Source organism: Anas acuta, chromosome 7 (genome assembly GCF_963932015.1).
Source record: "Anas acuta chromosome 7, bAnaAcu1.1, whole genome shotgun sequence".
Classification (NCBI taxonomy): domain Eukaryota; kingdom Metazoa; phylum Chordata; class Aves; order Anseriformes; family Anatidae; genus Anas; species Anas acuta.
Window position 1 is genome coordinate 33,560,210 of NC_088985.1, and position 13,907 is coordinate 33,574,116.

The window sequence follows — 13,907 nt, forward strand, 5'->3', positions numbered from 1 at the left end:
GTACCTGCCCCATCACTAAAGGGATTAGGGCCATCATCTCTTTTAACAGAAATTAATAAAGTCTCTTTGCAATCAAAATCAAGAGCAAGCCTGTTCAAGTCTAAAGAAGAAGAGGGGAAAAAGAAAAATCAGCTTCCTGAAAGTGCAAGCATTTTCCAAACCAGATTCTTTACTCAAACAAAATGTCGTGCTACAGATAATCAGACAAAGGCGAGCTTTTAATGATCTGGAGCTTGTGCAAGTTTCTAAGAGTAGTAAAATATAATAGCTATTTATTTACCATCATTTGCTTATTTAATACGAATACCTCCTTAGTGGTGGATTCCACATAAAACACATTAAAAGATATTGCAAAATTCTATGAATTTAACCCCAAAACATTCCTTTGTTAAAGAGCTAGTTTGTGTTATACAGCCCAACTCCCCCTCCTCTAATAAGCCAAACGATTTAATAAATCAGTCATGACCAAACTGCAAAACAAGAGTAATCAAGAACTTCTGATTTGAAGTTTGATTTAAAAAAAAATATGCATAGACACACACACACACAAAAAAAAAAAGACTGTTCACAAGATTTCTTGGTCAAGAATTCTATGAATTTCTGAGATAAGTTTGAGAAGAGCTTTCTGCTTAAAGGGGGATAGATAAAACTGCAGGTGTCAAGCATCCCATTTTCCCCTGGGCGGGGGAGAAGAGGAAGGCAGGCAACATTAAAAAGTGCCAACACTACAAATTGCTGACTTAGGACTGAGGCCCATGTACAGTCTAAGTAATTAAAACTTTATTTTCCTCAGAAAATGCCATAAATTGGATTTTAGAAATAAAAATGCAGCCTCTGGTAGATACATGGATCTGCAAACATTACCTGGACCATTCTATTGTAGCTGGAAGTGAACATCGAATCTCAGCCTTCCCTAAGATGCACTAAAAGGTGCTCCAGCAGTGATGCTAACAGACAAAACCTTGCAGAAGTCAGACTCCAGATATTTTCCCTCTCCAACACACAGCAGCATTCTAGTTGAGCTGTGAACGGACAGTAAACTTTTGGGATGAACACTGAATTTCGATTAAGCTGCTCTTGAAGACAAGGGTAACGTGCATTAATCAGCCATTTCAGATGTACTCACCACCAGAGTGGTGGATGCTCTAAATTACTCCATTTAGAAAAACAAATGCCTGTGAGATCTTAATTCAATTCCAGAATTTTTATTGGTTTGGTGGGTAGGGTCAGAGATTAAGGGGAAAAAAAAAACAGGCAATACTTGAAGAAAAAAAAAATTGAAAATCTGAATTACCAAGTTATGTTCCCATAAAAAAAGACCAGAGATTTACAAATTCCTGCCCAGCTCGTGCATCAGCCCTTACAGCCAGCGGGAGGATAAGCCATGTGTTACTCATTTTGATGTCAGAAGACCCCCGATAGTTCTTAATCTGTAACTTTAGCTTTATAGTGCAAGTTAAACCCTATGTTAAACCCTATGGGTGAGAAAACAGAGCCAGCACCACCTTTCAAATGGTTTTCTCCATCCTCCCAGCCCCGCCACACAATTGCTGGGCTTTGGGGCAGGGGAGGGCGCCCCAAGCACACCCCAGCATCACTTCGGCTTGCTGGGGGCGCTGCAACTGGTGGCCAGAAAAAAATTAACTGCACTTGAATTTGTACCACCCTCGTATGGGGAGAAATCACTGCAAGTTTTATTGCAGATTAGTTCATTTGTTTATTCTCGAGGTTCTCAGGTCAGATCATTTTCTGAACCAAGAGCTAGAAAATTTCAGCAGATTGTGAATCTCTTCTAGAAGTCACTTAAGAAAATGTTTTGCTTTAAAAGGAAGAATTTAAAGACATACAGAGATGGAAAATAGCAAATATTTTAGATTTCCTGACCTTTGCTGTTGTCTTCTCAGCCCTTACTCTGTCCTCCCACCCCCATACCCACAACACTTCCATCATAACCCAGGAATATACCTGGACTACACAGCTACTTACTTAAACTAACATAAATGTAAGATTCATTTTCTAAATTAAAAGAGTCTCATTATAATACTGCAGGATAATTATGAACACAATTCAAAAATGATTCTACAAACCATGAAAGAAACACAGTCAAGAGCTGGTGTTTATGCCAAATAAATCAATCTGTCACACAAGCACAACTGGAATTCCTTTCACAAAGTCATGCTCTCCTAATTTTCATTTCAAGCTGAATTACTTAAGCTTCAGTCTTTTAAAAACTACATATATGAAATCCACAAGATTCTTTCCCTGGTGCAAACTGATTTCAATTGCCATAAAGAAGCCGTCGCCACCACAAGACCAATGGGAAGTAAACTCAAACACACCCAATACAACTAAGAGGACACCGCTAAGAATCATAACCGGGGGGGGAAAAATGGCAGGAAGACACTGCTTGAGTGCAAGCACACGCACACCTTCCAAAAGCTGCACTAAAACCAGAATGCTAACACCTGCTGTACAAGGGAAGGAGGACGTTCAGATGCCGTGGATGCTGACATGTTGGAAACCCAAGTGGCCTGGCACATCTTGACGTACCCACCGGCAGAAAGAGCCACAAAACGTTGGCGTTTTTCCTAGAGCATTCCTGGCATCCTCCCTAGATGTCCATTTCTGAGTTCTTCCGCCTCGATTAGGGCAGTCTTTAGGTATTTTAGATGCACAGGGGAACTAAAACTTTGTAGGGAAGGCGGAGGGTTCTTGGATTTCACTGCCTTGGAAGCTCCTTTCTAGGCTGAACTCTCTCCTTGTTCTATCCATCTCTTTTTAGCATCCCACAAACACCACACGAGTGCACAGGACGTCCTGCTGCCACCAAAAGAGCACTTTCCCCATTTTGAGTGCTTTCCAGACATCATCACGTCTTACAAGTTCAAAATAAAGATGTTTCTGCTCTCAAGCATTAATTATCCTTCTTCGTTTTCACTTGTAGAGTGACAAAAGTGAAAAATACTCAAAAAATGAACAAAAAACTTCAACCAAACTTCAGTGAGGCTCGAACCTAGTTACTGACCCGTAAAATACAAGGATGAGAAACTCTCCAGGCAACTGGACTGAAATCGACCTGAGAAACGAACAATACTCTGTAACATGGTGTGTGCTGTAAAAATACAGAAAATGAGACAAAATCAAACAAGATTAACAGAAGAGCTGATGCCAAGCTATGCCACTATCCTTGAAACAGGAAACATCACCGCAGACCTATGTTAACAGGAAAATCAAAGGTTTACTCTGGAGCTGACATATTTAGCGTAGGTCAGCTCCAGAGTAAATCTTCGATTTTTCTGATAACATAGAAAGAGGGGATTTAAAGTTTAAATGCATACCTTAATGATAGTTTTCAGACCAAGAATTGAAGTAATGAAACAAGTGACTGGTGATGGGACAAAGCTTGCACCTCATAATGATGGTTTCAATTCCATTATGGGATGACAGATTCACTGTGGCTTTGCCTGCTCAAGAGAAACTCATTCTCTAAACAATGGAAATCCCTCAGCCTACAATACGGAGTTCTTTTTAATTTTATGTGGACATACATAGAAAACTCAGTGTCAAAATTAGGAAAACCAAGTAAGCCGGGATGTAAAAACTCTGATCTGAAACAGTGGGGACAAGTCGCTCGGTTGACCAGACACCTAAATTCTTTGGCTCACAGGGCCTGGATCCACAGCGCTGCAGCCACGAGGCCACGCGAGCACACTGAAAGAATCAGGCCGATCCAAAAAGTGCTCTTGGATCTAAAATTAGGTTTATCAGAGACCTGAAGTGCAGGTAACTGAAGCGCGACGTTCTGTGGCAGCAGCAGCCCACCACGAGGAGCCAGGCATCAGATTAGCGCTGTCAGCGACTGAGCTGATAAAAGAGCCCATTCAACAGCATTATAAAAACGTACTGCTGCCTAGGCAAGCTGAGGCAGATAACAATGACCACAAAGGCTCGATTTTTTCCCCAGAATTCTCTCGCTAGAAAAAAAAAAAATCAAAAAAAGAAATAGGAAACTGGGTTAAAGAGACCTAAAAATTGGGAGCTGGCTGCCGGAATCGATCAGAAGGCGCTCCCTGGCATTTCCTAGGCTGGTCGCTCCGCTTCCTATAGTAGTGCAAGTGTATTTCTGGGAGGCAATTAAAGAAACTGGAAAAGGAAAAAAAAAAAAAAAACGATACCTATTTCAGTAATTTCTTGCACCTTTCCAAACAGTGTATCTTTTGTGTGTTGATAAATTCTTTTCTTCCAAGACAAATATTTAGTTAAGCACGAAGTAAAGAGAGCGTCCAGCTCGCTCTGCAGGCGGAACTGAGACACGTACTATTTTTCTACAAGCTTGTCATTATAAAACACCCGTGAAAAGTTAAATAAAATGCTTGCTTCAGTAGGCCTCAACAGCAATAAACTGTTCACTCTGGCTCTTTCTGGAACCTACCGTCGAATTTTTATGATCATTTATGAAAATGTTTTCTAACTTGTGTAGCTGCCACATAGCTTGTTTTGGTTACACTTCAGCCCTTTTCTTAAAGGCAAAAATCTACTGTAAACAGACTTAAAACCAAAAAAAAAAAATCACATTAATGAACTAGGTATATTGTAGCAGTGTTTTAAACCACCCATCACAATCATTCAGTTCACCAGCGAAGAGGCAGGAAGAAAAAATGCTTAGTTTTTACATGGCAATATATTATTAAATAAACTCCATTTGGAATTACAAGCACTCGTTATTTTTTTCAACAAGAACTGATTACAGCTAAAGAACAGAATTAGCCAATGTATATATTTATGTTCTAATGTATATATAATACATAATATATAAGACAGATACTATGTTGACAACCTCAAGAAAGATTCAAGAAAAGGGCAAGACTGGGTCAGAAATGCAGTGTGTCTGGTGAGATGGACGCTTCACTGAGATGAACTGCTGGAGAGCTACTCTCTTCTGCCCAAATTAATTAATGAGTACATTATTGGAATCAAACAGTTTCTCTCTTGGCATGAAAGGGTCCAGAAAAAATATTTTCACAGTATTCATTTTACTTACTATCTCTGCCTGCAGAGCTCCACATTTTGACTGATGAAGCTCCACATCCGCATCTACCATTTAAATACCCAGAAATGCATTTTAACACCTCAGATTTAGGGCAAGCAGGTATCAAAACGTTCCAAAATGTTTCTCTTAATCACCCCGAAGCTGGGCAGGTTGGATCACAGAAATCCTCCAGGTGATTTATATTCTGCAAAGCCCCCCCTGCATTTCCTATGCAGAAACCCAGGTATTTTGCTGTCAAGCAAGAGTTGAAACGTTTGCAAATCAGGATTTGTCTTCACAAAGCAGATCTGCTACTAAGCTTCCTTAAATCCAGCTTCACATCTGAAGAGCCAGCCTAGCCTTTGGACCCAGTTAGGGTTTCTGTCTTGTTTTCAGATTTTTCTGCTGTAATTCGATGAAGCTAAAGGATAAAACACTGGTTACTCTCATACTCTTCCTCTCTTGACGCAGCCCCAGCAAAGAGGCAGTGACATGCCAGTAGAGCAAGCCACCTCTGCTGCACCGTGGGGCACCTGCGCTTGATTCCATCCCCAAAGCATTTCTGTCTCTGGAGCTGCAGGAGACAAAGTTCACTCTTCTTCTCACAACATTATTCCATGCATTATTTTACAGGTTTTCTTCAAGTGGCTAAAACCCAGGTATCAGCACAACAGTGCCATGAAGCACAGAATTGGTTATGTGGCTGCATCTGTAGTCCTAGCAAGGACTTTGAAGCAAAAACCTGCCTGGAATTCAAATGCCTATCCATTCAAATCCGCTAGCTGTCATCATTTAAATAACCATTTGAAAAGTCAGAGAATTCTACTTTCATGTTCTCTACTCCAGCTAATTGAAAGCATATATAAAAAGCAATTACAAAAAATGTAATTATTTCTACTACACTGGAAAGAAAAATGCATTTCAATTCTTCTTTGTTTGGGGATAACAGTTGACTTAACTCCAGGACCAAAGGAAAATAGAAGCTGCCAGAGCTGATGAAATCTGCTGTAAGCATAAATCAAGATTCATTATTATAACAAATTAATAGCCAACATACAGCTATTCTTACGTTGCTAATGGAATAAATATCTGATAATAAATGTTTGCAATAGCATCACAGCTTTTTTCTTTTATGTACTACTCCACATTCAATACAGACAGATCAAGCGCTGGAAAAACATCAATGAAAGAACAAGTAGTTCATGTGCATTTATGAGAATACATCAAGTTTGGATGATCCAAACTTGATTTCTAAATACAAAGAATAACTGAAGAGCCTTTGTAACAAATTAAAGATATTTCAATACAGATCAACTGCAGTATGCAGTATTATATGCAGGAAGTCTTATAAAGATTACTAAATAAAGACTATTGCTCTTACAGACCAATAGTGAGCATGTTACTACGTCATCCAGCAAAATAATCAAATGCTATTAAAATGCAAGTTGCTCAACATCCCAAAACCTCCAGATCACAAAACCACATTTGTCCATTTTGCTGTGCAGAAATTAAGACAAAGCTGTATTATAAAGACTCATTGTATTTCTTCTGACAATTGAAAAAAAACACAAAACAAAACAAAAGAGGGGACAAAGTGTCATTCATAAATTTTATTTGAACAATCATGGTACTCTTGATCTGCTGATCAGCTTTGTGTTCCAACTGATCCTGCACTGAAATACAGGGAAACAATGCCTGTTTAACCAAAGGATGCTCAGCCTGATATCACCTCTCTGTTCATTACAGAAGTTGCCCTTATTCAGGTTTTCCCAGGTTACATTTTCACAATTTTTCTTCATTACAGCTCGAATCTTTCAGAATATAAATAAAACTACCACCCAAGCAGAAAAAAATAAATGTAACTTGTAGATGTGTAAATAAATTCTTGCAATTGATTACATTGTGGATTTTTGTAAGCTATATACACAGATCCACATATTGAACATGAATACAGTCTTCCACTACTTTATCAAGAAAGAATAAATGCTGGCAAACAAGGGCTGTATTTGAACAGTGCACAAGAACTATCATCTTGGACCAGAGAAAGAGATCTGTGTGCACTACTTCCAAAAAGAAAAAAGGCCAGAGGAAGTGCAGAGAATGTGACAAACACTAGCACAGGTTCTTCCCTTGCACATTTTCACCTCTTCCAAAACCGAGCACTTCTTGGGTTTGGTTAATCCAAGAGTAGCCTTGGATAAACTTGTTCAATAGGTAAAACATCTATTTTCCATGCCTGTATCTTAATTCATTCAGCTATTAATACTTTCCCACTTAATAACCTGTTGGGGTTTCCCCTAATTCTTCAGATTTCCCCAACGACTCATTTAAAGATAACAATATATTACTCAGAAAGCAGATAACTGCATTTACATAGCAGCATAATACGGCTTTGTGTTCCCACAGAGGAAAAACTGAAAAATCAGCTCTTCCACAGCACTATTTAAGAGCAACTTTTAATTAGAGAGTGGTTTGCTATGTTTCTCCTCAGGACACCAACCCATTCAATAAAACCATGCCAACACAACTGCCATTAGGCACTTTGCTGGCCACCAGCAGCTGACTGCCCTCCAAAGCACAGGGACAAGCAGGCCAGTTCTGAGGCTGACTAAAGGGTTTTGAGGGTTTTCAGAAGGTTTTCAAGAGAAGTTTGATTTATACCAGACACCAAAAAAAGACAAGAGAGGATAATCAGTAGCTGAAAAGCCTATACAAAAAAACAGTTGCAGCATTTACGTCAAGACAAAAACAGAGATTTGAAACATTTTCACTCACAAGCTAAGTTATTTATGATTACAGCAGCAAGGAGATGCTTAAAACCATTCCTAGAATAGGATCTTACTTGGCTGATCACAAACTTACTTCTACTTTACCACATTATCTACTCAGCACTGAGGATGGTGACACTGCCCCCACACCAATGGCAGGTACTCCTCACCTCAGGGGCCAGAGCAGCTCTGGGACCTGGTGCAGGTTTAACACCGCTACTCCATTTCTACAGTCCCTTTGGTTAGCTCTGACAGAAGCCACTGGATCTGTGAGGGCTCAGTGCTGCCTCTCTCCAGCAAAAGCTCAAACAAAAATTTGAGGCCTATACACTCTGGTAGATGCATTCACCCGAACTGCTCTTCCTGCACACCAACGCTGCGATACTCAACCTGAATGTTAATAAACTATGCTTAGTGCGTATAAATGCAGACTTGTACCTCAACATTTGTGTGAGCAGTGACTGTAAACATGTCAGCAGCAATACTCGTGGCCCAATTTTACTGAAGCCTCCTCACAGAAACCTGAGCACATCGAGCACGTCCAAACCAACAGGCCCAAAAGAAATTTTCACATTGTCTCTCCCACCCCCCATTTTCAAGCTTTAAAACAGATTGCAAGATTACTATCAAGCACTTGCATTACGCCAGGCTAGCAGCCAAAGACCACCTTAGGGTAAGCACGACTCCAGATAAAGAATAAACAAACAAGGCTTTTGCCAAAACATTGGAAATACATGATTCTGCAAAACCCTGCACCACCAGAAGTTATTCAGTGCCTTAAACTAGATTATCAGAGTGGTAAAACAAGAACAATTTTCCAAGTTCGGCTTAAATTAACACAAGGGACAAAACGCTGTTTGATAGCCAAATTATCCAGCAGAGTATGACTGGCCAAAGTTAAATACAGACAGCAAGCGAGGAGTTACTGAAGATATAATAGTTCAGCTTTGGAAAAAGTACATTGCACAAAGATTAAATTGCAAGAAGAAAGAGAGGTTCAGAAATAAGAAGTAGATAGCCCTGTATCAATACAAGCTGTGCTAAGAAATGCTGCCAGAAAGTTAAGAAAACCACTGTCTTCAAAACATCACTAAAGAATGAGAAAACTGGAAAAAAACAGTAACTGAGTAGAGGAATAAAGGGGAGAAAAAGCAATATATTTTTAAAGGAGATATATTTTCAGTGATAGAAAGCCATGGACAAGACTAAAGGATGCTAAATCAGATACTGTAGCAGAATTACTTATCTTTAAACATGTAAAAGCACAACTGCAAATTGCTTTTATTTATTTATTTTGCTACAGAAAGTTGAACTTTTCAGCTTTTTTTTTTTAATTTACTAAGGTAAACTGGTGTCAGAACCTGACTATATTTTAATAGCTAAAGGAACAGAATATATAATGTACAGGGCTTTAGTCACAAGTGGAATTCCATCTTAGAACTGCTGTAGCTGTGAATTTCCAGAAAATATCCACTTCGATGAACCAGAACTAATAAATGAATCCTATGCTCATCAAAAATAAACTGCATTGAAAAAAAAAAAAAAGATGGGACCTTTTCTACAAGAAAAGTTTGTTTTCTAGTATTTCACTTAGCACTTAATAAACTCCTGTACGTCCTTAAGCAGAAGATCTTCACTTATTCTGTCACACATATACAAGCTCAAAGACCATAAACACACAGCAAGCTGTGGTTTGAAGAGACCACGGGTTAAATTAAAATGAAGAATGCAGGGGGTTTGTTAAGGGCTTGTTAAGCTGACAGTGAAACTTGGAGTAACAAACCCCAAGAGAGGTTTTCTGATTCCCAAATATTTAGACTTTCAACATAAAAGCTTTACCAATGTATTTTTTTCAAAATGTGCATTAATAACTCATACACAAGTAATTCTAAAATAACAAATGAAAAAAAAAAATCCCAGCTATTATCCATCAAGGGTCAAATCAGTGGCAGTAGCAGCAAGGAAGGAAAAAAAAAAGAGAGGCACAATGTGGCACCCATGAGCTTACAACTGCGCTCTCCATCAGAGATTCCAAAGCAGTGGAAGTCAGGAGGTGAAAGGAAAATCCCAAAAGACCCACTGGCCTGAAGGCACCGAAACATCAGTTACCAATGGTGTCAGCATGGCACTAAGCAGAGAGCGCCTAAAAGTTCTAAGTAAGTTTTGGCATTAAGCCTTCCATGCATTGCCGGTACTGAAGTCCCCTCCATCACATAAATATCTCGATCAAAAGATGTATACACATTGCATAGGTGCAAAAAGAGGGCCTTCTTTCACATTCATTGAGCAATAATCATCTTCACAGTTCACGTACCTTATGTTAATAGTGACTTTTTTTTTTTTTTTTATAACTTTCCACATTAGTGTTATTTTCAAATCACCAGAATTATAAGTCTATTCCTAAAATTGCCTTTTAATGTAATACTGTTAATATTAAAGCTAGTCTAGTAGATCATACAGGCAGACAGTATAGTGCAATGCCAACAATTTAATAATATATTCCAAAAAGAACTTGTTAATATGACCCACAATAATTTTTGTTGGATTATGAATTTAAATACAGGCAGGTTTCTGAATGTGAAGTGTTCAGCCAAATGTAAATTAAATACTTTTCCTAAACTAGAAGCTTTCCAAACACGAAAGTGTGCAGGACTCTCCCTGAAATGGAGGCTTATCAGCGAAGGAGGTTCATCAGCCACACACAGTTATATTAGCTTGCACAGATTAAAAGATAGATTTAATTTTAGATCCAAAAAATTCCTGGATGTTTGCCAGTTTAAAACCCAAAGCAGACTTGTTACTGCCCTGAAAAAAGCCCTGTGTATAGGACAGAATTTCATTCTACCTTTACTTAAAAAATTACTTGGCTCCATAATGTCTGTATGATATATTACAAAGTCTGAAAAAGAGGAAGAAAAGATTTGAGGTCTTTCAAACAGTACTTTCCACTGTCCTTCTAAAAAACTTGGACCAGTTTTACCCTACTTACTATCTTCTGTTCTTAAAAGAGACTCCAGTAATTCTCCTCCTACAAAGATTCAGTATTACGGCTTCTAACCTATACAAAAATACATTTTGTGTAATGTATTCTTCACTTTACTTCCTCCAGGGATCAATTACAAAATGCTTTTGATTGAGGTGACTGAGCTTTGGTGCCTGATAACTGTCAACAGCAAGACCTTCTTAACCAGACAGTCAGATGAACACACCCAACACGATTTCTAGTGTTTTAGAAGGATCTGCGTTAAAACCCACCAGCACCAGACTGAGTTTTTACACTTACTAGAAGATTCAGAGAAGTTCCTGTCTCCCCTGGAATATTGTACTAAGCCAGACATGACGCCAGAGAAAAAGAAGAAACACCTATGACAAGTAACAGGGAAAAACAGGACGATAAAAACCCAGTGAACTCCTAGCAGTATGAAGAGAAATCCATCTCCTTCCTCATTAGGAATTACCTTGTGTTAGACTTTATACCTTAATGGGGCGGAATTTTTTAATGTACATCTTTAAACAGCTTTAATCCTCTAGACTCCCTCAGTTTGTAATAAAAAAGATTAATATATATGTATATATGGGTGATTAGGGCTATCAAACCCAAGCCTAAAACAAGCCACGCGCTCTGACCAAACAGGGCTAGATGAACCAAGTGCCAGATGCCATTCAGAACCGAACTGCAAGCAGCCCTGGTGATAGTGCCTTTGATTCTTCATGAGGGGAGTAAGCAGTGTATTAAAAATCATCTGTAATTCTGAACAAAGAAAATATAAAATTAGGAAGTTCTCACCACTGTCTCTTTGCAGTAACAGTTTTGAGAGCAAAAGCACGCTAGATTACATGTTCTATCTCAGCAATAAGGCTGAAATACATTCATTGTAGCAGGCAAATGAGGTCCCAGATCAGCCCAGGTAATGCTTGTTACCAATCCAGTAAATAGCTCAGACTTTCTCAACGTTTCCAATTTTACCAGATTATAATTAACCTCATTTATGTCAGTAATTAAGAAAAAGGCAGAGACTAGTACTTATTGTTATGAGTTCTGCTATTTTACAAAACAAAGTGAAGTAGAGTTTATGGTTTCCCACAGTAGCATTACACAGATCTTACAAAAATGCTCCCCGTACATTCTTTTGAGCTAAAGCCAAAAATGATTATATGGTTTTATTATTCTACCTGGAAAGCAGCCACAGCTTGCTAGGTATCGCTTCTGCAAGTCTTGCTCTCAAGAACCAAAAGGTCTGACAGAATTGATCAATATTGAAGTCTTATATTTGCAGCAGATAGAAAGGAGAGATCCAAAATACCAGCTTTGTTAATTCTGCTAATGAAAACGTTGGGGCACCTGCCAAAGAACCAAAGACTTGCTGCTTGTTTAGAACCCCACTAGTGTTTTATTATTATTTTTCACCTTATTATATTAGGATTAGCATCATGCAAACACCTTTTTCTATTTTAAAAGCAGCCTTATTCATATATAGTGTACTCTCATTACGTCTAAGGCAACCAGTTGATGGCAGTATTTTCGTCCTATTTCTACTGCAAAGCTGAAATCTAATTAAGAGGTATGCTTAACAATGGAACGTGAATGAAATTGAGATTTTTAAAACCTTAACCTATTAAGTGAAACAAAGAAAACTTATGGACAAAGATGAAAGAAGTAACAAATGACTTTAAAGTGGAAGATGCTTGTCATCAAAAGGCATTTCCATACCATTATCCCATTTCCAACAGAAATCTCTCCCTAACCTCTTTACAAATCATGTACAAATAATTCTACTTAACTAAAACTAAGCGTTAGTAGTGAGTTATGATAATTATGATAACGCATACTCCCTCCCTCTTCAGTTCAGCTTCCCCTGGGCCAAAGCCTACAACAGAAGCTTACTAAAAGCCATGGAAGTTTGCTAGAAAACACATTTTCCCTCCCAGATTGAAACTCCATGCTTTAACATTTAGAATCATTCTAGGAGATACCATTTCCCGTCATTTAACTGTACAGTAAAAAATGTTTTTGTGCAGGCGCATGCAGTGAACTGTACCTCATTTTCGCCACATTCAGAAGCTGTGTCCTTGTGTATAGCCATCTGATACTTGGCAAATAAAGTGGCTGACTGGTTGAAGGATGATTTGAACTGTGGGTCCTCAAAGGAGACAGGTACTAACCTCACCTTCAGAGCAAGGAAAATACAAGCATACTATTTTGAGTGCATAGAATCAAATATGCTTCTGAAGGTAAGGCTAGTGAAAGATCTCCTCCTATCCATTTCAAAGCCTCTGAAGTCAGTATTCGACTTTAAAAAGTAGAGCTCCTACAGGGAAAAGTATATATGGGAACTAACACTAACCTTAAGCTGACTGCTGATAGCTCCATGAAAGAATAAAAGTTCTGTAAAACTAGAACACTCCAAAGCACCGGTTTACTCAACCTATTTTTTGACCAAGTACCTAACAAATCAACTAAAATTTGTATTTTCATTGTACAACCTCAAGAATTTTTAAAATGTATTATTTTTAATGGCATATCGCTTATTGTCCCCAGTTTAGCGGTTCTATATTCTTGCTATGTACTTTTTCCTCCAAACTCCAGAATTATTTTTTATATATACATATATATATATTTTATTTTTTTTTTTTTTAAGTGTTTGAGAGGCAGTATGCCTGACACGAGTTAACTATTACACACTGCCTAGACATTACAAGAAGCAGTAAAGATGTGCAATTTAGATGGAGTGCACTAATCACTTCTTGAAGTGGTTTATACAACTTCTGCGAACCTTAAACAATTTGTTTGTGCGATGATTCCTTCGCTCACATGTTGGCCTCTCATGTTTGTTCTTCTGTAGGGATGCATTCAAAATACAGACAGTGAGACTACTTATCAGGATAAGTGCCCAGCCATTTTTATTTCCTAGGAAATTTCTATTTATATGACCCACAACATCTATCTCCAAAAGCTTCATCTCCTCCATCTCTTACTCATACCCATGTAACTTTCTAAGCTCTTCAGTCTGCAATTAACACCAAATATTTGTGGCACTCGCAAAGAGATATCAAAAGTTTGCACTTTCAGAATGTTGATTTTATTTGATACAGTATTCTACATTCCCCTG

General features: G+C 38.3%; 1 protein-coding gene across 6 annotated transcripts in view; it reads right to left on the reverse strand.

The window, feature by feature from the left end:
- The window catches only part of ATE1 (arginyltransferase 1), an 85,160-nt gene that overhangs the window by 58,051 nt on the left and 13,202 nt on the right, over positions 1 to 13,907 (reverse strand). For 3 of the 6 annotated variants that reach the window (XM_068689049.1, XM_068689047.1, XM_068689045.1), the window contains exon 7: positions 12,837 to 12,965. The exons of the other annotated variants lie outside the window; for them this stretch is intronic. In XM_068689049.1, the coding sequence (XP_068545150.1) occupies positions 12,837 to 12,965 (129 nt within the window). The remainder of the gene's footprint in view (positions 1 to 12,836; positions 12,966 to 13,907) is intronic. 6 annotated transcript variants of the gene reach the window in all.